At 39.3% G+C, this 26,409-nt stretch overlaps 1 protein-coding gene across 1 annotated transcript in view; it reads right to left on the bottom strand.

Annotated features, from left to right (window-relative positions):
* Window positions 1–23,664, bottom strand: part of LOC101864166 — a gene marked incomplete in the record, with an annotated part of 43,414 nt that extends 19,750 nt beyond the window's left edge. Inside the window, 14 exon segments of the mRNA XM_035971229.1 lie at window positions 235–366; window positions 900–1,007; window positions 3,142–3,259; window positions 4,751–4,894; window positions 5,549–5,682; window positions 6,420–6,793; window positions 8,313–8,384; window positions 9,699–9,890; window positions 10,507–10,590; window positions 12,430–12,499; window positions 17,693–18,337; window positions 19,310–19,520; window positions 21,439–21,544; window positions 22,749–23,664. Of these exon segments, the coding sequence (XP_035827122.1) occupies window positions 235–366; window positions 900–1,007; window positions 3,142–3,259; window positions 4,751–4,894; window positions 5,549–5,682; window positions 6,420–6,793; window positions 8,313–8,384; window positions 9,699–9,890; window positions 10,507–10,590; window positions 12,430–12,499; window positions 17,693–18,337; window positions 19,310–19,520; window positions 21,439–21,544; window positions 22,749–22,857 (2,499 nt within the window).
* Window positions 23,665–26,409: the final 2,745 nt, after the last annotated feature.

Raw genomic sequence — 26,409 nt, 5'->3', positions numbered from 1 at the left:
ATGACAACACCTCTAGATAGTTACAGCATCACATGACGTAAAAGCTTTCATACATAAACATCAGGAAATTCTTGTAAGAAGCAAAAGGTCGCCAGATAGGAAGTTAGAGAGAGAGAGAGAGAGAGAGAGAGAGAGAGAGAGAGAGAGAGAGAGAGAGAGAGAGAGAGAGAGAGAGACAGAGAGAGAGACAGAACAGACAGACAGAGAGAGAGAAAAGGAGAACGAAAAACCTACTTTCGGTTTCCTCAGCGCACAAGGCCAGGCCAGAGGCTGTGTGCGCAGCACCAGGTCTTCATGTGGGATTCCCCGCAGTGACGTCAGGGACACCTGCTCTCTGTTGCCGTAGTCGATGAAGTAGACACGAACCTGCAACAGCCCACAACAGACACACGCATGATTAATTAACAAAGGACGGACACAAACAGGAGCTTTGTCAGCTCTTTACAGTGAAGAATACTCAAACAAACACCTCCCGCTGTATCTCTTTCTCTCAGTCTGTCTTTCTCTTTCTCCTGTCTTTTTCTTGCCCTTACCACCTGTCTGTCTGTCTTTCTTTCTCTCTCGGCTTGCCTTCCATTGTATCTCCTCTCTCTCTTCTGATTTGGTTAACGTTCCTTTTCATTCTCCCTCCCTATGCTTATTTCAATAGTTCTTTTTTCCTTCCTGACTCTATCCACCTGTCTTTTTTTTTCCATTTTCGTTACCTCTCTCTCTTCTTGTCTTCATTTCTCTCTACCTTTTCCTCTTTCGAACGGTCAATTTTTTCCTCCCTCTCTCTCTTTCATTTCACCCCTCACCCCTTCCTTTTCTCTCTTTCTTTTTCTTCCCTTACTCCTTCTACCTCCCTCTGTCTCACTCCCTCTCTCTTCGCATCTCCCTCTCTCACTGTGACAACTCACCACATCTGGTTGGACGGCGTCCACTCTCGCCCTGTACCAGCCTCCCTCGTAGTGGGCAGCCACCAAACCCCCGACCCCGACATCCTTCGCATCAGCTATGGGCAGGTTCTGAAAAAACACACAGCGTAGAGTGAAATGAGTTATTTTTTCAGCTCCAAATTGGCAACAATACGTAAACAGCTGATCAAAATTTTGACTGTTGGAAATGAAACAATTACGAAGGAGTCTGCTTAAATCAAACACGATTAATAAACAAAAATGGCAGCCACATCGAAAGAACACAGAATCTCCTTTTTAGACCTGCATGTGAGCCTCAACCAGATTGTCTGAAAATTTTGCGCAACCCCCCCCCCAAAAAAAAAGCCTTTGTGGGTATCATAAGGAAGGACATCCGACTAACGAGCGACCACCCCAACAAACACAATAAAGAAGAGACCTAACCCTAACCCCACCCCCAAAAAGAACCTGCAACAGGCCTCATGTAAAAAGGCCAAAACAAGTCCTAATTCCTAAATGAAAAAAAAAATTAAAATTAAAAAACCACACTCCAAAACAAACAAGGAGCATATAGATCTAGATCTATATGGCTTACATCTACATTGCTGTAGGGTTTGATACAATAACACAATAGAATTGGAATATGAATCCTCCTTATAGATCTAGTAATCTAAATAAATCTAGATCTAGATCTAGATCTTGTAGAACAAGTGGATAGGAATAGGCCTTGAACTAGAAATCCGCATCCGATTCCGAACAGAGGGACTCAGCTGAGTCTAGATTCTAGATCTAAATAAATAAATAATTCACGCACCTGATGAAATGCTTATTTTTACCAATATTAATATTACAGCACAACCTATGATAGGGTTTGACACAATAGAATTGGAACATGAATCCTCCATTGAGGTCTATAATGATCTATATAAATCTAGATCTAGATCCTATTAGAACAAGAGAGTTGGACTTGAATAAATCCACACGATCTGAACAATTAAATTAGTCAACAAACGAAATTCAAAATGGCCGCTCGAGCACGAAACTGAAAGTAGATAATTTAGGTTGTCGTCCTTTTTCGTATTCGCATTTCTACTCAGGTTCCGACAATTATGTCGGAAACGCCAACGTCGGCAGTCGGCGGTGCGCGTGTTGGCGGTCGGCACGAAAACGAAAGTGCCGACAAAGCCGACGGGAGAAAAATGGGTCGCTGGCAGTCGGCCAGGCCTCGCACTACGCACATTGACTGATACAGGCGGGCCTAGCGATAGCATCGGCCGGTTCGCGGGTCGCGTCGCGATTGTCGGATTTCAGACGATTGTCGGCAAACATGCAGGTCTACCTTTTTTTTTTTCACTTTATGATTCCAGCTACCTCTTTAACTCTTTATCTCAGTGGGGGGTAAACCCACTATGTCTGGGCCCTATTTGATACGAAATCTAAAATTGACATTATATGTCACTAAACTGGTCAATAGATTTGAAAAAGTGAACTTATTTCGATAGTTCTTCATCTAATGAATGATCTCCATATAAAAAAGACTTGTTTTTGGCAATTGCAGAAAAGTAATTTGATGTCGAAGTCGTCGTAATGCGCCCGAGCCACTGCCAGCAGCTTACCGGCACAGCGTTTCTGACCGCGAGCCGCCGGGAGCAGTTTGCCAGAGACAAAGACTTACACCGAAAAAATTGCTAAATTGAAGAATATCAGACAGTCCCACAGATTTCAGTCTTCATAGACTCCATTGTACACTGTACTTTTCTCACAGCAAAAATAAACAAGATGCCAAAATTTTGAAAGCACTGTTGGAAATGAGTCCACTTTTATTTTTTTAAAACAAATATTATGCACAAAAAATACACAGAATATCGGGTTTTAAAAAAGGGAAGAAGTGTGCTTTTCAACGACAAAATTTTTCAAAATATATGTGACAATAAATTTGGAAACCAAAAGTTGGAAATAAATAGTTTTGTTTTGTTTTTTATAAAAGGGCAAATTTTAATACAAATATACAGGAGACCCAAATTTTGATAGACCTGCAAACAATTCTGAACTCCACATGAGATATTAGAGCACACTTTGAAAGAGAGACAGAGAAAGAGTGTGTGTGTAAGTGTGTGTGTGTGTGTGGGGGGGGGAGAGAAGGAAAAAGAGAGGGGAACAGACAGAGTACCAGATAGAGGAAAGTGAGGAAGAGAAACAGACAGAGACAGGAGAGGCATGAAGAGAGAACAACTCAACTACTCACGGGGCATTTCTGGCCGAGAATCTCGTCCACTTGGTACACCAGGTCCTCACTCTCCGCCGACTGGAGATACAACTCTTCCGCAGAGTACGCAAAACTGAACAAAACCGTCAGCTCATTCCTGACGAAATAAACATTTTTTTTTAAAATTTAGTTACAGAGGGTGGTTGGCAGGTGCTCTTATGTGGTTTGCTCCTTCTTTCCTATAAGAAAAAATCTATTGTCTCTATTTCCCCTACTTCTTTTATGTGTTAGTTACTCTCCCGTAACACCTCTAATCTTCTGTACTTATATGACCTTATTGTGTTGCAAGTGTCGTAAAATGCTTACTAAAACTAAAACTTATTTTCAGCTGAACATGCCAAAAATGGCCACTCAAGATCTCTGAGAAAAGTAGATGGCCACTGAGGACAGGGTAAGAGTTATGCACACTTACTTAACAAGATAAAGTCAACAGATTGTCTAAATAAAATCTGAAATTTCTATTTCATTTCCATTAAAATATTGTAATCCATCATATGTTCTTTGCACTGATTGAATGCACAAAGTATGAGGGTGGGTTTGCCAAAAACTGAAGTGACTGCTCTGAGGTTTTGAAGCCGATTTGTCACTAAAATGACTGCCCATGGTCGCGTTTGACGGAGACCGTCACGGACACGTTAAAGATAATAGGAAAAATGAACAGGTGTCAAGGAACAGTGGCTGTTTGTGCAGGTGCCCGTCATGGAGATGTGACCCCTAAAGCAGGTTTGACTTGACTGTATTTATTGTCTCTTTCCTTGCCAGAAGGGTTTCCATGCATGTGGCTGACAAGCTTGATGCCAAAAAAACAGGAAAAAGTTCATTTCAAATGTTTCAAAACCTGCTTTTACAGCCATCTGTCAAGACCATCATCTGAACAAATGACTGCTTCCCTGTTGCACTTTTTCTGCATTATAATGACACTGATCAAGACTGCCACCTAAAGTGGCCATCTTGGACAATTTTGACTGTATAACAAAAAATCAAGAAAGTGTGTCGTTAAGAATTTACTAAAATATAGTAGACAGCTTTTGGAATATGCAAAAACACATATTCTTATTCGTCTGAGAGGAAAAGAGTCGTATCAACATAACTTTAGTCATTATCAGATGGGGAACACTGCAACATCGAGCAAGACAGACCCAAGAGAAAATGAAACGGTGCTAGACCTACCAGACAGACCCTCTAGCTATCTAAGACAAACAAAAGCAAAAGTATTTAACAGAAGTGCCTTCCTGCCACCCACAAAGACTGACAGAAACATTTTTTTAAACTTGCCAGAATCTCCCTTCGACCACCAGTACACAGACAAACAACAGAAGTAAAGAATAGAAAAACCTTCCAGAAGCCCCCTCCAACAACCCGTAGAGAAAACTACAGTCAATTCAAATCTGCACTAACCGATCATTCCCCCACTTAACCCCTTACTTTTGGTTTTTTAAATATAATGTTGTCCAAGACATCCACCTGTCTGAGACAAACACTGTTATCCTTGACAAATGAAAGCCCTCTTGGACAATTTGGACATGCATTATAGTAGATCGTTGACTAACCAGTCAACTTAAGAACCGAAACGAAAATCTCGACGTACCCTATGGCAGGTAGCCTCAACTGCGGCACTGGTACCAAGGAAGGCATGTTGGGGGCAGGAGAGACTGTGTCCGTCGTCTTCATGAGAGAGGGAAGCTTATCTGCCGCAGACAAGATCGGGTAAATGACTGCACGGCCTGTGATTCTGTGGAGGAAAATACATAGAGAAGTGTACATATATGTAAATTGTTGGATGGAGTAAAGTGATGCACATGCGATATGGCACGGACGCGCACACTATCTATCTGAACAGAAGAATTTTATTAAACCTAACAAGAGTTCTTGGCACCTGTGTGGATATGTACTAGAGGTTTTTAGCCCTATCAAACATTTTTATTTTCGTTTATGAACCTCGGTAAATCCCTAAAAAATGAAAATGTTTAGACTATTTGCAAAGAAATAGAGCAGACATTTCAATGTAGGCAAGCCCAGTCAGGGATACCCAAAGTTACCAAATAAGAGTGCGTAAAAAAAACCCCAAAAAATTACGTTAAGTGAGACAGGTTAGTATATGAGATATGATGGTTACAGTCACAGTGAAGTTGCCGAATCTATTGCTAAGCTACGCTTGAATTTAGAAGAGTGCTTTCCAACCCAGGCGGTTAATTTGGTAGATCTGGTGAGAGGTGTAGATAACCCTGATAGTGACAGATGTATTTAATGCCTTTCTAGAAAATTCATGTAGGTGGGCAGTACTGTAAATCTTAACCACTTAAAGGTGGCAAAAGTGGGTTCCGGCTATAAAATGGCTGACAAGCACTGCTTCAGATAATGATACAAAAGACGACTAAACACTCACGGTTGCTCCACGTTGAAAAAGTCGGACCACGGCTCCAGGGACTCAGGTGTTAACTGGAAGCCTAGGCTCTCTCCGTACGTCTGCTCATACAACTGTGGGATGGCCCGCGCCCACAGTCCACTTTCTGTCAGTAGCTAGACACAAAAATACACAAAGAACTCAAAACTCCATCCATTTTTTAAAAAAGCACAAAGCACTCGTTTCATTAAAACTATCTTTCGGACAGTGATTTCCTTTCTAAGATAACAAGTCAATTTCCTTGATCAACACACACATTTTCCAGTTGCGGCAAAGAAAGACAGAAAGAATGAGTACATGAAAGAAGGGATGAAATTTGTACAAAATGTCATTATCATGATTAGCCAGATTTTAACCATTTAGCAGGTGACAAAGTATTGCCGACCACCCTGCAATGAATGCACAGAGATAATGGCTGAGTGAATGAAATGCACAATCTGGCAGGTTTCTAATTTAACTCATTGCTGGGAATTACCATAAATATCCGGAATTTATCCAGTCCAAGACACTACAAAAGCAAAAACCAATCCCTTGCTACAGAATATCGGGAGCCCTACACAACTGCATCTTTTACAAATGCAGTTGATAATGACGGGGGGAGGGTGGGGAGCAAGTATAGAATTTTCAAAAATGACTGATTTCTGTAAAAGTACAGAAGATTGGAAGCACTGGATTAGTCCTACAAGCCCTCCCCTTTGTATAAAATAAACGAATTAATACAATTTTTAAAAGACAAAAAAAAAAGTCTCACCGACCAAACGACAATCCTATACAATCTCCCCTCCCCCACAAAAAAAAAATTTGTTTATAATCCAGAAACAAAAACAAAACCGTACAACAATTCTAAACTCACCTTAAACAGTTTCTCCATGACCTCCGCGGTACAACCACCGGTGCCAGACGACCGTTGATCAGACGAGCCACCAGCCGCGGCGCCCCGCCCTTCCAGTTCATCATTGGACAAGCCCGCCGCAGCGTACCATGGCCCACTCACGGGCACTTCTGCCGGCGACAACGGCTCCACTGTCGTTCGTGACCTCGCAGGAGAAGGTGAAGGTGAAGGTGAAGGCTGGGCTGTTGCCGAGGTTGGTGAGCTCTCCGTCTGTACCAGAGACTGTAGGCCGGACTGTGCCAGCCATGGAGGTGTAAAGTTGGCCACAGGCGTCTCGCGGCTCATGTCCCCCAGGACGGAGGAACTCTTTTTGCTGTCCTCTTTGGAACCCAGAACTGGTGTGTGGGGAGGGCGACATAAAGGGAAAACAATTAAGGAGGGTGACCACAACAATCAGAAATTGTGATAGCTAGTGTCTTGTGCCCCCATCCAAATAATTTAGCTCCTAAAGGAGTCCGGCTGCTTTGAACCTGCCTGTCAGCACCCACCCAGGTTGTTTTTAGTAGTTTTAGTAAGGTTTTATGGCACTCGCAAATGCATAAGGTCTTATGAGCACCAAAGGGTGGATGTCAACAGAGATGACTAAACGGGGAATCAGGCTTACTCTGCTCACCTCTCTAGCCTCAACAGCACAAAATCTGCTTCCACAATCAAGGCACCGCGGAAATAGCAGTTACTAAGAGAGTGACAAAAATACAAAAGAAGTATAAGAAAAATTACGATAGTAAGGATGAGGAAAGAAAAAGCAGCAGTTCCCATGTTGTTCTGGCACAGTATGAGCATGACATTGATAAATCAGCCCATTAAAAATTCTAATGTGCATACGAATATGTTAATATCCCCCCTTTGGGAATATCCTAAAGAAACTTCAGTCAATAGCACTGCCGGGGGGATGGGGGGTAGGGGGGGGGGGGGGGGAGAGCACCCAAGTTCCCAAGTTGAGAGTAATACAGCATTCCAACAGACAGAGATACTCACATTTTGGGAATCTTAATTCATGTCTTTTGCATGCGCTGATGAGGAGCTTAACTTAACAGCAACACCACTAAATCCATTGAAAACAGTAAATTAGACCAACAAAAACAACACAGGGGGAAAAAGAAGAAAGACCTACCAATGGCCCCCCCTCCAATCACCAACAACATTATCAAATAAAACGCTTATCTGGGTACTACATCCCTTTTCAACATAGTTTGGTATGCTTGCGAGAAAGCTGGGAGTGTTTCAGAACATTTTAGAGCCTGTCGATGACAGTAAAAAATTGTCAGTGCAGTACATTCCAGAAGGGATATATGCGCTATATTATCATAATCATCATTACCAGTCTAAATTTAAATTTAAGATACCATTGAACCAACATCCACCTCTAAAAGGAGGTGTTTTTTTTCTCCCCTCTAAGTTTTAGGCAAAATTTTATAGCACTTGCAACACAAATGGGTTATAAATCATCAAAAATTAGAAAAGTTACTAATGAGTAACATACAAAGAAAAGGAGGAAAGGTAAGGACGACAGACGTTTGATAGGAAACACGACAGAGGCAACAAAGTGTTGGGGCAAAGCAACACAGACAGAAAGACAGAGGGACAGTAAAAAAGAACATCTATCAGTGGTGAACCTTGCAACCACACACACACAAGTTGGTCATGCAACAAAACTTAGTTTGTCAATTTACGGTTTAGAAGAATAAAATAGCGATGCATTTCATAAACAAATTCTATGGAAGTCCGGTAAAAAAAATAATAAATATCCAGCCGAACCACAAAAAAAAAATTGTTTAATTGCAAACCATCCCATCGCAAGCGAAGATATATGCCCTTTGGTATAGGAGAGATGTAACGGCTTTAGCGACTTACGTGGAATTTTGTTCTCAATGCAGAAGGACCTGGCAGCATTCTGTCTGGCCTCCTCCTCCGTTCTCAAGATTTCTGAAACAACATCACAAAAAAATACAAAGGCTATAGACGTAATACAAAATTGTAGAAGTTTTATGCCTAAATCAACACTGTTTAGATCATTTAGGAGGCTGGCTGCTTCCACGTTGCCTGTCAGGGCCAACGCGGGCTGAGAGAAATACAACCCAGAAGAAAGATGGACAAACTCAATAAAAATTCTCCCCGCATTGGAATTGAACTCATGTTTCTTGACTGTGTCAGCAAAGTGCCTAACTACAACATCACAGGCACCGGTAAATTCATAGATAGAAAAAAATAAAAATGCTTTCAAGGGTCACAGTTGATAATCAAAGTTCACAGACCATCATCAAAAGTCACAGGTGATTTCTTTTTTTGTTTGTTTCAAATAAATAAATAAATTATCAGCCACAACCACAAAGTTATTGAATGCACACTACTTTTATGGTGTACTCCACAAAAAATTTGGCCCAGTCATGAGCTAAGATATCTTAAAAAAAACAACAGAACAGAAAAACGACTGCAGTAAAGAGCGATTTGAATTTCAACATTTGTGAGGCAGCGTGGTGGAATCAGGCTCTCGTCAATCTTTGGGCATATTGAGTTATTTGTATCATCTTAAAGCTTGTTCATTAGTCTTGCTTTCAATGAAAAAAACTACCCATCCATCTTCAATAGAAGTGGAGATATTTTGGATTGAAGGAGGTGGGGGTCACCTGATATAAGAGGTAAAATTAGCAAGAAAATGGCCACCAAAGCTTGGTAAATTCCAAAGCTGGAGAGTCCATGGAAACTGTAAATTTATATTTTTGTCCCTTTAATCAACATTTTCGGTGAAATCCTCAATGAAATGTGTTTGTAAATGGACATAAAAGGTGTTGAGCCAAAAAAAAAAAAAATTTGATAAAAATTGCTAAGCAGGGAGAAAACTGCTGTTTTCTTTTATTTTATTATTTTGACAAGAGCCTGATTCCACCACGCTGCCTCACATTTGACTTTCACAAAACCCGAGATCATTACGCCACCCCCCCCCCCAAAAAAAAACCATCATTTGTAGCTATTACAATCCTTTACGTAATCATTATTGACCTGAAAAAGAATACAGTATCTAATTTATAAATAAATTTGCAGGTCATATTCAAGTAAATAAACATGAAAGGTTACCTTTTCGCAAAAAACCCCAAAAAAAACAACTACCAAAACAAAACCACACCCACAATCAGGCCCACGAGATAAAAATTAACATGCATTGAGTGTATTCGAGTGTGTGTTTGCATGTCACTATCAAAAATACTTTTTAAATTCATTTTCAATATGTAGAGTGTATACCTAATGGATAGTACAACTGATCATTCCACCGCAAGCGGCCGTAGAAACCAGCCCGTTTGTGAGCCTTGCCCGTCACAATGTCAATGTCAGGGGGGCGTTGGCCGCGCTGAGCAAAGTAGTCGCGGAAAGTGCGCAGATAGAGCTCTCCATTCTCCGGGGGTTCCCAGTTATCATTGTCTATGATGTACAGGACTGAAAGGGTCAAGGAATATTAATATTACCATGGGCTTTGAACATCTAGCTTGTTATTATTATTACCATTATTATTATCATTATTAGTATTTCTGTTGTCATTCTTCTCTTCTCATCATTATCATTATAATATTAATATTATCATCATATAAATAGCCTTTTGGGGGAAAAGAGAAGCAAATCTGCACAACAACGGTCATTTAAAGACAGGATGAAGAAAAGCAAGACATAAAAATAACACAGTCTTACCAACGTGGACAGTGTCATTAAAGGGGGAAAAGTTCCAAGTAGTCACTTGTACAGGTGATTGTCTTAGACAGGTGGCTATCAAAGTAGGCTCCACTGTACATTTTGCGTTCAAGGGCAGGGCAGTTAAACCAGCCTTGTAACTGTAATATTTTATCCCCATGTAGACACAATTCAGAAGATTTAGAACACGACTAAACTGAGAGGGACAACACATCTCAGCCATTAGACAGATGACAATACTTGATCAAATAGATATCCCGGCCTAGGAATCATTGAATTCCCAACTTTTGGGTGCTCCGATGAAGAACCTAACCACTGCACCACAGACACCAGTCAGCAGCGTGAGCCATGCACCACCAGTACGCACCTGTTCCTTCATCCGTGTTTTCATCTCGGTGGGTGCGTCGAGGGGTCAATGGGTCAGTCCTCACAGCAGCTTGAACTTTGGACCCTGATATATTGCATGACACAAATGTTTTAGTGAGGTTTTACGGCGCTAGCAAATGCATAAGGTCATATGAACGCTAAGGGGTGGATGTCAACAGAGAAGTACAAACGGAGAATCAGGCTTACTCTGCTCACCTCTCTAGCCTCAACAGCACAAGTCTGCTTCGACAGTCAAGTCAAGGCACCCCGGAAATAGCATTTCACAAAAGAGTGACAAACATACAAAAGAAGTAGAGGAAAAGTGGCGATAGTAAGGAAGAAGAAAGAAAAAGCAACAGTTCCCTCTATGTTGTTCTGGCACAGTATGAGCATGACATTGATAAATCAGCCCATTTACAATTCTACAGTGCGTATTGTTCATAGTTCATTGTTTTAGGAAGCAATATCCCCGCATTCTGGACATGTCCATTGATGCTCCGTTGCTCTCTCCAAAATGCCGTTGAGGGTCTTTCTACTGACTGTGCCAGTGCATATCTGGTTGAACATTTTTCTGTTCTTTCCTGCAAGGAAGCCAGATTTTCCGCTTACTTTTATATACTGTGCATAAGAATAAGTTAATATCCCCCCTTTGGGAATGGTATAAAGACAACTTCAGTCAGTAGCACTGCCCTGGTGGGCGGTCACAAGACACTACAAAGAAGATGGCATCATGGCATAGCCTTCACATTTTTTACTCGAGACCAAGAAATCTAAACAAAAGCTGGACATTTTGACCTAGTGAGACATTCACTGTTGCATCCCCATTAATCCAAAGAGAGATTTCAACCTGTCTCATTTAACAATTATTCAAAAAGTCATACACATCCTTTTTCATGCATGCACGCACACATGCACACACGCATGCACACACACACACACACACACCGAATACTCACCTGCACAACACAAATATGCTACAACAAATTCATGCCACTCACTCACATGTACAAACACACAGCAGCATCTGTGGTGTGATGGATTAGCTCTTTCCTGTTACACACAGGAAGAGACAGGAAACGAGGCTCTCAGCAGGATGGCCCAGTATATAATTATGATAGATACCATAATTCAAGTGTGATAAGTTCAAGAAGAAGCAGACAGGAAAAAGTGAGTCTGATTCATGAGCGGCAGAGAAAAAGAATGTTGAATATAAGAAGAATTATTTTATCAAGAATCTTTTATCGAGTCTGTTGGGATGGTGTGTATCTGAATCTGCCTTGGGTGGTTTTCCTAACAGGGAGGGTCAAAACAATTTGCTCCTTGAAAGATATAAATTGTGCCGATGGGGGGGTATAGTATTGTATTTAATATTTGTGAGGCAGCGTGGTGGAATCAGGCTCTCGTCAATTTTGGGATATATTGAGTTCTTGATATCATTTTAAAGCTTGTTCATTTGCCTTGCTTTCAATGAAAAAATTACTCATCCATTTTCCATAGAAATGGAGATATTTTGGATTGAAGGAGGTGGGGGTCACCTGGTTTAAGAGGTAAATTTGCGAGAGAACATGGCCCCCAAAGCTTGGTAAATTCTAAAGCTGGAGAGTCCATGGAAACTGTAAATTTATATTTTTGTCCCTTTAATCAACGTTTTCAGTGAAATCCTCAATGAAATGTGTTTGTAAATGGACATAAAAGGTGTTGAGCCAAAAAACAAAAATTTGATAAAAATTGCTAAGCAGGGAGAAAACTGATGTTTTCTTCGATTTCATTATTTTGACGAGAGCCTGATTCCACCACGCGGCCTCACATTTAAAAAAAATGTTTTTTTAACCAATAAGCTTGCTTCCTAACTGATCTAAACTGTGTCATCAGGGGCATAAAATAAAAGCTCGGACAAGAAAATTAAAAAACCAACACTACTCACCACCATCTCCATTCTGCTGTTGCCTGGCAAACCTGGGGGGTATGTCCTGTTTGAAGGCCATATGGGAAGCCTGCGGAAAAACAGAAAGGACACATTTTGAACTCTGAACAGAGTTTGCTTAGGCCACAACAAAACACCAACCTTTTACATCAAGTAACAATAAAAACATAAATTAATCTGAACACAGATTTTTTTTTTCATAAATGCGAGGAAAACAACAATTCTTTGCTACAGGTCACAAGAAAACATCAACTCCTGGATTATTTTTGTTCAGAAATGATAAGAAAACTAACTAACTTTTCACATATCAGCTCTTAACAGATATTTGTTCATAAAAGACGAAAAAAATTTCAATTTTTCGCAATAACTGACATTAAAACATCAACTAAGAGATACTTGTTTATAAAAAAAAAGATTAAAGAAAACCTCAGCCTTTCACATCAACTAACAAAAAAATCATCAATGTCTAAGAAATAGTAGTTCATGAAATATTTTTAAAAACTTCAATTTTTTACATCAACTGACAAAAAAAACACCAACACTATATTAATTGACAAGAAAACATCAACTCTTGCGGGGGTTTTGATTCATAAAACAAGGGAAAATATCAAGTAGTTAGTCAAGAGTCAGCACTTCAAACGATCACGGCACAGTATAAACATGACATAATAAATTAGAGCCAGTCTACAATTCTTCTGAGCCTAAGAACATGTTAATATCCCCCCCTTCAGGAATGCCCTAAAGACAATTTCAGTCAGTAACACTGCCCTAGTGGGGGTTGGTTCGACTGCATTACGTTATTGTAACAATACTTTCAGAACAACAGCTACCCATTTCAACTTAGTCAAGATTAAGACATCGAGGAACTGAGAAAAACCTAAAGAATTGAAACTATTAAAGTGAAAATTATCCTTCCGTAAGTTGAAATACAAATTTCAACATAACACTTGACCTACATATTTGTAAATTTCTTTCCTATTCCCACACATAGAAATTCTCCCTGGCAAATGTAAATGAAGAGAGCATGTATCATCAAAAACAATTTTCATCATGGAATATTTTTTGTTGGTCACCGGAGAAAAAGAATGTTGAATATAAGCAGAATTCATAACCAAAACCAAAGAGAAATGCGAAAAAATGAACCGGTCTAACAAAACAGAGCCCCCTTTTTCAGCTGTGAACTAATAGAAACAGCATCAGTGTCAAACAGAACTAAACTAATAGAAACAGCATCAGTGTCAAACAGAACTAGGCAACAAAAGCTAAACTGGGAAACTAGATGGCCACATGCAAAAAAGGGTTATACATAAAGGGAAAAAAACAAACAAAAACCAAAACAGCAACAACAAAAAAAGGGAAAAAAACAAACAAAAACCAAAACAGCAACAACAAAAAAAGGGAAAAAGAAGCATTCCCATGAACCGAGGCTGCTCAGGGGTGACCCCCCACTCTACCTTCCAACTCCCATACCTTTTTTTATTTATGAATATTTCTTCATAAATTGCTGCATATTTCTTCATAAATTGCTGCATATATACATTCTACATTGAGAACCACATTTCCAATGATATCATTTTGGGGGGTTTCATTGAGAGATAGATGGAGAAAAGTTGGAGCTAGTAATAAAACATGACGGCAAAAACAACACCAAATAACATATAAACAAAACATGTTTGAGTAATGATAAACTGATTTTTTAAAAAGGGGGAATGTATGTTGTGTAAGTGTTTGCAGATAAAGTGGAAGTGACAAGAGGCTTTTCCTACCTTATACAACGCTCGTACAATCCATTATATATATATATATATATATATATATATATATATACACATGTACGCCCATCTGTGTTTACTGCCAGTAAATCATTTTTGTGTGGTATCTAGATCTAGATGTGTATATCTAGATCTAATCTCTAATCTTCTCTTCAAGCTAAAATCTGAATCTGTTGCTTTCAAATGGGTGAAAAATGGAGGTAAACATAAAGGGAAGGTCAATAACAATTACAAGATTATGCGGTAACTTCCCTTATAATTGGCATCAGAACAACTCCTACCACAGTCCCGTAAATTCTACGGGCCATAGGCACAGCACCACACGGTTCAGGCCCGTAAATTCTACGGGCGCGGCAGCAAAGAGGTTAATGAAACAGAAATCTGTTGCCTCTAAATTACACAAAATATACTTTACATCGCTTTTTTCGTTGAAGAAAGGAACCGTGAAGTATTGACTAATAAAGGTTATTTTCCCGTCACTTTCTCCCCAAACACAACTATGCTGTCATTTGAAATAAAATCCTGGAACACAGTATCTGGGAATCTAGGTCAAATCAAACTTTCGACAGATTCAGTTTAATTGAAAATGTCCACATTTTTCTACACACAAGTATAATCAACTTTAAAAAAATAATCTGTAGATTCTCATTAGTTTACAGTAAAGAAACATATACTCTGTCACATCTTCAAGTATACACATTTTAAAGCTCAATAAAAAATAAACTAAGCATGCACCAATTACTTTCAAATTTACATAATGACTTTCTGATACACCTGTCATTGATGAGATGTCTTCAGATTTCTGAATGCGCGGGTGGTTTTGTTATTGTGTGCCTGTTACATGTTTAGTGGTTTTTTTTAGAAGTATTCATGACATGACAATGATTTGTTTAAAAAAGAAGTACAAGTACACATCAAAGCTTTGTCATTTTTGTAACAATTTGCCAAAGGTAAAAACTTGTGATGTCTACATTTCATAATGACACGCCAAAGAGAAACTGTGAAATCAGCATGTTGAAATGATCTGCGGAGGTTACTCAGCGAGACATTTTAATGTACCTAGAAGAGCTGTGTACTCAATAATGGATCATGAGTGAACAGGACCACAAAAGGATCAACCCCGTCGACTTGGGAGAAAAAAAACTACTCTAAGAGAGGATCTTTTTATACGCCTGTTGCATCTATGAAATCATTTTAAAAAAGCAAGACAAACCAGAAATGAGTTGAACAACATGCGACCTGTCAACCAGATATAAAAAATGACTGTATTGAGAAGGTTCAAAGAATTTGGACTCTGAGAAAGACGCCTAGCTCCTCCCATCAGATTGACGCCCTACAACATCAGAAACACCCATTTCCTACAAGAAAACAACATCCCAGTTCTTCAACCGTGTCTTGCCTACTCACCAGATTTTAAACCCATTGAGCAGCTATGAGACTTTTCGATTGTAGTGGCATTCAAAGGAGACAACACCAGCCTCAGACACTTCCTCAACTTGAGAGAACATCGCATGAAGAGTGAAATAGTCATCCCTCAACAGGCAGAGCAGCAATTGATTGATTCCAAGTGGCAACAATGTCAGACCGTCATCAATGCAAGAGGACATCATGTGTGCTACTGATCATGCTACTTTTATAGACCACCCCCACACTCTTGTAAGTCGGGAATAAACCTGTTATGTTAACTTTACGTATTGTTTGTTTTGGGTTTTTTTCACTTTTAAAAATGATTGAATTTGTATTCCTGAAAAGTTTAAGAATATCGGCTCATTGTGAAACCAGCAATTTCAATTTGAACACAGTGAACACTTAAATATGTGACAGAGTATTTCATTATCCATTTGAAATGGCTATTTAGAGAAAGGCAACAGCAAGAGAGACAGAAAAGAAAAAGCAAACAAAAAAAACAGGACCCATAACACCAATGGCCCTCTCCGCCCACCCATAATGATCTCACAAAAAATGGCAAACAGACATTAACTTATCAGCTAGTAGCAAAGCAAACATCATATTTGAGGTAATGAACAAAACGTCAGTCCGGGACTGACAAAGTGCTAAAATACCTTCTTCTCATTGGTGTTTTCAGTCATTATCATGATTTGACGTAAAAATTCAACATCCTGAAAACATGCAATCAGCATCGTTTCAAACGTAAAACATGTCAAATACTACTGTTACAAGCCTAGCAGTTTCTGTTCTCTCAAACTCATTTTCACACCACCACTCTTTTTTTTTAAATATTTTTTTCTAAATAAAAAGCTGTAAGTAATCTCTACAAAAGCATTTTCATGCCGTTAGAAGTCTATCGATTAGGCTGCCTGATTGGCAACCCTGTAGTCACGGGTGCAAAACCTGGCTCTGCGTCTGACATTGCTTCAATGGGAAAGGCATGCTGCATTGCAATAAAATCTTCTTGCTTTAATCATTACCCTTACAAGAGACAGCGAAGGACCTTGCCAGTATACTGGTGTATAAGCATCTGTAGCAGTGGCAGTTTACACAAAATACTTCCCAAAAAACTCCATAAACATATGATGGATATGAAGTCTGAGACAAAATTTTTAATTGATTTATTTTATTTAAAACATACCTTGTGCAATTCCATCATGATAGTTGGTCATTTATATAGAATTTTTATGTTTAAAATGTGATGTGCATATCATGATCAATTGTGCTATGACGATATGAATGCCTCTTTATGCGTTAGTTATAATCTAAAAAGCATTATCAAATTTATGTACGTTCGTTCACTATTCACGTGTATCTGTGTAAAGGTGAAGATATTGTCAAGTGCCTAGCGCTGTATTGTATTGTATAGGAATGTGAGCTAAAAACATTATCTTCAGTACCAGTATAATTATAACTCTGTATAACCAAAGTTTAGAGAATGTGGGTTGGATACAGAAAGTCAGACAAACCTTTTTTAAAAGCACTTTCCACAACAAGTCATTTTGATGAGACAAGAAAAGGACAATTTCCTACATGACCTCAAAAACATCTTTACACCAAAAGTTGTTTATAAGCATCTTTCATTAGCATGCAATGAAAATACCACGTAAAGAATTGTTTTTTCTTTTCTTATCTAGCACTTTGTTTTTTTCCTTAACTAGCTTTTTAGCTGGTCATTTAGAAAAGTAGAGATACATTCAAAGAAATTGAGACAACATGAATGCCACTGAAATTTTGAGGAATTGTATTTGCAAACAGAAAGACACCTAACAGACACAATTAATATTTTAATAAGACTTTAAACAGAAAATAAATGCTGAGATTAAATGTTCTTCTTCCATTCTTTTGTTTGAAGAAAACAACGTACAAGTCTGGATTTTGCTGCTATTCTAATTTTTTGGATAAGATGCTGCAATTTAAATAAACGAAAAGGGACAACAACCATAATGAGAAAGGTCAATTCTAAAAATGTGGCACAGGTAAAAGAAAACAAAATGAAACTCCCAAAACCAACACAAAAGAAAAAAAAAAGCATGACTCACCACACCCTGCCGTTTGCCCTTGCCCCGGGCTCTGGAGGATCCCCAACCTCCTCTTCCCTCCGTAGATGTCCGTGCCCATGTGTCCTGCAAAGTCTCTGAACTCTGGCTCTCTGCAGACTGGTGGCGACTGCGCTTCTCATTAAGGAATGCCCGCAAATCTCGTGTCTGTCCACCTGGGGGGGGCGCATGGTCCTCTGATTCGGTAGAAATGACCCTCTGACCATTTTTGCTCACGCCGATTTTCAGATTGACCATATCAGTGCATAGATTCTCTTTGTTCAACTCGTTGTTCTCCGCATCGCCCTCCCACCGGTCATAGCTCGTATCTGCTTGACCGTTGTCCCGAGCCCCCAACACTGGGCGACGATTTCTCACATCCCACGATGAACTGAAATCCGAGGAACCATGACTAGTATCGTACGTCTCCAGCTTCTTGAAGGCAAACGCAATGGAGGACTTGCTCACAGTTGCAGTGGAGGAGCTCTCTCTCGAGGAACGTTCCCTTTCTTGCTGGTTCATCTTGGTGCGAACGTCAGTGGCACCTAGACTGCTCATTGTGGAGAATGATGGTAGTCGGCCTCCTCTGGTACTCACATGTCCTTTGGGCAGTCTTGGCTTGTTTAATGGAAAATGAGTGGAGCCTCCCTAAAGAGAACAAAGTATTTTTTTATAATCACCCACCAGAAAAGAAAAAGAAATGAAATGCAAACAACATTTTGTTAATAGCAAACAAAGAGGTGCAAAAGGTGAGGGGACCGTGGAAAAGGATTTGAAATAAAAAGGAATAGGGAAAAAGAAAAAAGAAAAGGCAGTAAAGAGAAGTAAGAAAAATAATTTGTATTGCCGACATTTCGGTACTTATCCATCACAAATACAATCATTTCTGAAGCAGTATATTTCAGAGTTCAGAAAAAAAAAATCAGCATGCGATGCTAAGTGCAGGTATTTTATAATAAAAACATTCCCAAAACAATGGCTTCACCATGCAAGATCGTCTCATCAAAACCGATTAACACATCATGGCATTTTTATTGTTCCTGTGCCCATCTCCCAACAGTAACAGCTGTACCAAAAAAAAATTAACACAATCCCAGTTCAATAAAAGTAAGATAAGATAAAGATACATCTTTATTGTCCAGATCCTGGCACATTGGTTTGGTGTTTCACCACATGTACACACACACACACACACACACACACACACACACACACACACACACACACATGCACACACACGTAGGCTTACAATCACATGCATAATATAAATGAGCAGCAATATAAACAATAATAATCGTAAGCTAGATACACACTCAATGCTCAATGTTATTAAATTTTGTTGCATTCTCTCTTACAACGTAAACTTTTTTTCAAGTCAAAATAGTCTACACTGGAAAATAAATAAATAAATAAAATCTGAACCTAATAGATACAAAATACAACTTAGTGCGCCTGAGAGAGAGAGAGAGAGAGAGAGAGAGAGAGAGAGAGAGAGAGAGAGAGAGAGAGAGAGAGAGAGAGAGAGAGAGAGAGAGAGAGAGAGAGAGAGTAAAGGTAGAGACAGAGACAAAAAAGTGGAAGGGGAAGAAAAGGGGAAAAAATGAAGCAAATCAAACTCACCCTCCCTCCTCTGCCTCTGTCCCCTCCGCCTCTGGTCATTCCTCCACGACCTCTCACAAAGCCTCCTCCTGCAGCCCCGCGACCTCTCCCACGACCTCTCACAAATTTGCTCTTTTTCTTGGTGACTGTCCTCTGGTTACTGACCAGTTTCTGAATGTGAGCCGTTGACTCATCACACACGGCTTTGTACACAGTGTCTCCATTCGGATTCCTGGAGATAAGTTAAGAGATACGCAAAAGTCAGCCTTTGATCGTTTTTGTTTGAGTAAAGAAAAGCTTACACCCGCAAATCACCTCTAAGTGTTTAGAAAATGCAAGACAGACATACAAAAACGACAAAAGGATGGTAAAAAAGTAGGATCTACCAACCAGTGGTGCTCTCCGGCCCCCTCCAGTTAAGTTGAGACAGTTTTAGTTTAGTTTAGTATGGGTTTTTCGGCGCTCGCAACTGCATAAGGTCATATGAGCGCCAGAAGATTAGAGGTGTTACAAGAGAGTAACAAACATATAAAAGATGAAGGGGAGATAAGGACGATAGATGTTTGAGAGGAAAGAAGAAGCAAACCACACCAGAGCACCCGCCAACCACCCACTGAGACAGTTTATCCAAAAGTTAGTCTTACAAAAGTGAGGAGACTCAACATACACACACATTTTAAAAAAACCCAACCCAAAGAATACCCATACTCAAATATCGACCTACAGCAGCAGACAAAAACATGGCCGTATGAAATCAGACTAAGATTGAATTCAAAGGGGGGAAAAAATGACAGGATGAAGACAGTAACAAACAACAGGAACGACAACAATAACAATACAGTGGGCCTAACAAATCATCATCTTCGTCCAGCAGGTGAGTAGACAGATAAGACATGCCCAGGAGGACACAATGACTGACACAGCACTACACAACAACTGGATATAAAAAGCAGATTTTGACAGACACAGTAGTTAGGCTCCAACCCATTTATTCTTAAAGGAAACAACGACTTGTAGGTGATACTGACACTCGAGGAAAGACAAGAAGTCTTCTTAAAAACAAAAGAATCAAATAATAATGAAATTCATATATATATATATATATATATATATATGTATACTTAATTGGTGTTTTGGTAAAAGTTTTCCAGCGCTGGCAACTGCATAAGGTCACATACGAGCATGGGACCCAGGCTGGCTGTTTTCACGTTAGTTCATAGACTAGCTTGATGTTACTTTGTGGTTGAAGTTACAAATTAATGGTAATAATTCAATAGCAACAACAGTCATTTACCCGCCGTTTTTTCTTTATAAGAGAGAACTGAGTGAAATGATAGACCGTACTCGTACCATGAGGCCACCGCCTCAATATTTTATCAAACAACAACCCCTGAAAACACCTGTCTAAGATGGCAATGTAAATCTCTCATTCATTATAAAACATCCACCCCTAGACGCTGTGGACGAGCCATCATAATCCATTCACCTGTCGTTATTGTAAGTCCCTCCAACGAACCAAAGTGGTTTGCGTTGTTTTCGATACAAGTAAGAACCACGGGCTTTATACTGATTTCTACGACACTCTTACTGTAATTTTATTAGCACATTATAACTAAGCTTATATTATATACAGCACTTGTCATAGTACTGTGCACAGAAGCAAGGTAATAAGTGTGATTTTCTAGTGTCATCCTCCCACAACAAAATTACTTCACATAGGAAAACTGCCCTTTTCCCAAAATATTCAAAGTATACTGTTTTGGACTAGAAGAAAAGGGAAGAATTTGTTTGTATGTATGCCTCCGTAAAGAGTAAACAAATCTACATTAATAATTACACAGACATTATAACAATAATTCAATGGTGGGATAAAGAAGAGAGGGAAACAAAAACAACAGTGGGAGAGTAAAGAAGCCCAACCTGCCAACCTACTGCCAAACACCACAACATAAATGAAAGAAAAAAAAGTTAATGAAAAATAAACATGTTGGGGGGAAAAAAACAGAACAATAACCAGTAAGAATGTTAACAAGAAAGGAAAAAAACAAACAAACAAAAAAACAAAAAAACAAAAAGAAAGAAATATAGCCAGATAGACTAAAAGTATTCCAGCACAAAAGACATCCAGGAACAACATGAGTGACCCATACCTCACTTCCACAGCCACATCAGGAATGGAGCGCATGAAAGACTGGACATCCTTGAACCCCAGGTCTCGGTATGGAAGGCGACTACATGAGAGCATCTCATAGTCCTCTGAAAACAACAGGATACCAAAATTATATTTGTGATTGGGAATAGAGAACGTAAAATACAATGAATTTTTTCATATGAAGGAAAGACTCTATGAAATGAACATTTTGTCATGAGTCCTGAACAAAGTTATGAAGAGCTTATATGTATAAATCTCCAATCTCCATCTCCAAATTTGCAGCACATGAAAACAACTAAGAGCCCACTACTACAAGGTCTCATCAGACAGGATCAGTACATCAAACTGTGAACTTGGTGATGCTTTAGTTTTGCAGACCACAGCACTTGCAGTCTTTCCTTTCAGCTTTAAAGTTGAATTTGCTAGACAGACTGGAGCTCATACTGGAGGACTGCCCACTGTCCAATCGAGTGTATGCTTAATGTGGTATCTGTTGGCAGTGAGCCTGCCTTTTGTTCTTCAAATTTGAATTGGTGTGGTCCCAAAAAACACAATGATGCGTTATGACATGAGCATGGACTCGGTCCGAGATGAAAAGCTATGCACTTTGAACATGCTATGAATGGAAAAAGCAATGGGATTTTTTGACAAGGTGGACGACATACAGTTTTTTAATATCGAAAGGTAAATTTTTCTTTTTAGACCCGCACGCAGATGCACTGTTTGGAGGGGTAAACTACTATCATTTTTGCTGCAGAACATACATATGATCACTAAAGCCCTTGCAAATCAATTGTTTTCAAGTAAATATCAATCTTAATAGCCAAAACATCAAATCATGGTGAAATGCAGGGGGGGCATGCCGATTGCAATATAGTTTGAATATCCATATCTCATAACTAATAATTTGAAGTGGATATAAAGTCAACATTTGTGTATAGCTGATAAAAATGAACAAGAAAAGTGCTTTAGAATATCTAAGCTTGAGACGCGTCCATGAGTAAAAAATAATACCAATCCAAAATTGTCAGTGATACAAAAACTTGAAAACATGAATTCAGTATGACAGCACAGATTTTAATCATCCTGACCCCAGGAAAATCCACGACAATAGGTCTGGATAAAATTGCACTAATCTAACTCGCCTCAACACAATTAACTCAAACTCTCTATCTGTATTGGTCTGTAAGTCTTGAGAAGTACCTTTCTCATGAAAATAATTTAGGAAAAACTTAAATTTGAATGATCAAGGAAAGTAACATGTACTCATGATGATGTAATGAAAGGTAATACACGTGTAGCACTCACTTTGAATTTCATCCAAGGCTACTCCAAGCTTGGCACTGAGCAGAATAGATCGCAACTCTCGTTTCACCTGATCCAGAGCAGAGGCTCTCTGACTTTCCGTAGACAGCATGATGCTGCAGACTTTAGTCAGCAGTCTTGTATCAAATTCACTTCTTCAGTAACTTAGTAAGTGAATGTGATTATCTAAAAACAAAGTCTCTGAAAAAAAAAAAAGATGTAATATCAACTGATGACTATGAGTACTCAAGTACGGTTCCCAGAGGCTGTCGCTGACTTTCCGTAGACAGCATAATACTGCAGACTTTAGAATGCAGTTTATCGTATCAATCAAATTCACTTTACTTTAGTTTACTTTCGTAAGGGAAAGGTGACAAGTTCAATCAAAATATCAGGGAACAAAAATGATGGAATAATCGACTAATTATGACTATGAGTAATATCACCTAAATTTTACCGAGTCTATGGAGCATCAGAAATAATTTAAAGAACATACAAATTAAACATTAAGTTTTAAAAACTCCAATGCCCCATCTGATTATCAAAGAGGTGTGACAAACAATAAGACATTGCATGTGACAACTTGCCACAATGCATTCACAGGAAACAAATTTGAAATTTGAACAAAGAGATGTTACTAAATGATATTGATAAACAGTCTGCCCATCATAGCACAGACACACACAGAACAATACAGAGAATAAGTTGTGCAGGCCAAGATAAGTTTCAGGTTTAGTTTATGTAATGGGCTGGGTGAAGGTCATTGCAAACAACAGTGAAAAAAATTAATATTTTTTTTTAAAGTTTTAAAGAACTTTACACTATATGCTGCTAATAAGTTAGGAAATGGCTGTTCTCACCCAGGGTGAGAATAAAAATACGATCGACCTCTCACCCACGGTGAGACTTGCCAGCGTTGGCTATTCTCACCTGGTGAGAAACAAGACCTGTTTTTCCTAATTTCAGAATACTGTTTATTGGTGTGGATGATCAAATTGAGAAAAGGAAGTGGCTATTCGGACTCGAGCCGCTGGAAGCTATTCGGACTCAAATTCCAGTGCACTTGCGCAATCACCGGTTGTACCATACTTTTTTGTATCCGGCGAGGTCTGGGGCGACCACCCCCGACCCACCGCGTCCATAGGTGGCGGATAGTGGAACGGCCTACATTATGTTGGGTAGCTGCGAATGACCAATAAACAGCCGCGGACCAACTGGCAACAGTCTTGGAGAGCGAAGTGGGACAGGGTGGTGGCAACCCTGTCTCTATAAAATACCTCATGTGCTCAGTAAAGAGACTGTCAGGCAAGAAGGAGGCGCCGAAACCTGCCACCTGCCCCCACTGCCTTGCGGGTTAGTCCTTTGGGACAAAGGCTAGCGGAGTAAACCGTACAAAAATCCAGCAGAAGGCAAGGGGAAACCACTGCTGTATTCTTTCCCTAGAACATTATGGATCATAACATTTCAATAAATAAAGATAACGACATAAAGGGGAGCTCTGAAAGAACTGCCTCATCCGGTAGGGTCAGTCATGCACAGCAGGTGACACCAGATCGTCATCAAGATACTGCTCACAAAAGGAAAAATCAAACAAGAAACATAGCAACCTGGAATGTGAGAACAATGCTTGAGAAAGGAAAACTGGACAACATCAAGAAAGAAATGAAGAGAATGAATGTTACCATCGTCGGTTTATGTGAAGTACGATGGACAGGAGCTGGCAGAATATTGTCCGACAGCTATAACATCATATTTACTCAGGAGGCGACAAACATGAAAGAGGAGTAGCGGTCATCATGGACATGCCAACATCGAAGACACTTAAGGGGGTAACTGACAATATCAGACAGAGTTATGCTGGTGAGACTGAAAGGATCACCCTTCGATACAACCATATGTGCCAACCTCAGAAAGCACAGAAGAAGATATAGAGAAGTTTTATGATGGAATAAACCAAGCAAAGACACATTGTAAATCACAAGATAATATTGTCATAGTCATGCGAGATATTAATTAATAATTAATGCAAAAGTGGGAGAAACAAGACATGAAGACATAGTGGGTCCATATGGACTGGGAACCAGAAATGAAAGAAGAGAAAAACTGATAGAATGGGCCATCCTGAATGACATCATTATTGGAAACACTTGGTATGAGCAACCATCAAGAAGATTATAGACCTGGAAGAGTCCTGGAGACAGCGTTCGCAACCAGATCGACTATATCATGATCAAGAAAAGATACAAAAACGGGATGCTAAATGTCAAAACGCGGCCAGGAGCAGACTGTTACAGTGACCATGTGCCCGTAGTGGGAAAATTTAGAATCAGATTGAAAAAAACACACATGAGCAAGAACAAGAATATGAAACTAAACATGGCATTACTAGTCAAACAAAGAAATGCAAGATAAATTCAGAATAACTGTACAGAACAAATTCGGCTCCTTAGAAGAAATACAAGACACAGAAAAACAATGGGAACAGCTTAAAACATACCTATAAATGAGGCTGCAAAAGACATCATACCAGAAAGGACAACAAAAGCAAAGAAAAAATGGATGACTAAAGAAATTCTTAATCTTGTCTTATGGAGGAACGAAGAACAAACAAAAATAATATGGAAAAATAGATGAATCTTCATAAAGAAATCAGACACAAATGTAATCTAGCAAAAGAGACCTGGTTAAAAGAACAATGTGAGGAAATGGAAAATCATTCCAATGCGAACTCAAAAGATCAGCACAGAAAAATTAAAGAGGTGTGCCATACAAGAACATGTGGATCAACAGGATGCCTCAAATCAAAGGATGGGAATATCATAGGACAAAGACAAGATACTAGAACGTTGGACAAAATATATCGGTGACCTGTACAATGACAAAAGAGATGAACAAAGAAGGGTGGAAAATAACAACGAGGGACCATCAATCATGAAAGAAGAAGTTATCAAGGCACTACATAAGATGAAGAATGGGAAAGCTGCATGACCGGGCAACATTACCACAGAGATGATTAAAGTTTTAGAGGACTTTAGAATCACCACGCTGACAAAACTTCTTAACAACATGTATGCCACTGAACATATTCCATCAGACTTGTCAAAATCTATCTTCATAGCTTTACCAAAGAAACCTAATGCAAACGAATGTGAAACGCATCGTACCATCAGCCTCATAAGCCACATTTTTATAACAAAAATACTACTCAGAATAATTATGATGAGAATACGAAATAAAATTCTCCCAGAAATAGCCCAAGAACAGTGTCGATTGAAGGCAAAGGCACTGTAAATGCCATATAATATATGTCATCAGAACAACAATAGAACGTGCCCTAGAAGTTCAGAAAGATCTTCATTTATGTTTTTTATAGACTACACCAAGGCATTCGACAAAGTTAGGCACGACAAGATCATCGACATGCTGGAAGTCCTCAATATCGACGGGAAGGACTTAAGGATTATCAAGAACATGTACTGGGATCAAACTGCTGCAATTAGAATAGAAAACAACATCAGCGAATACATACAGATTAAAAGACGAGTCAGACAAGGATGTGTACTTTCTCCATATGAGACACATAGAAGAAATGCCTGGTACCTCGATAGGGGGACATAATATAAACAATCTAAAAATGCAGATGACACAGTCCTAATAGCAGAAG

Source organism: Aplysia californica, unplaced genomic scaffold (assembly GCF_000002075.1).
Source record: "Aplysia californica isolate F4 #8 unplaced genomic scaffold, AplCal3.0 scaffold00400, whole genome shotgun sequence".
In the NCBI taxonomy this organism is placed as follows: domain Eukaryota; kingdom Metazoa; phylum Mollusca; class Gastropoda; order Aplysiida; family Aplysiidae; genus Aplysia; species Aplysia californica.
The sequence above is the reverse complement of the archived record's forward strand: the minus strand, read 5'-3'. Positions and strand labels throughout refer to the sequence as shown.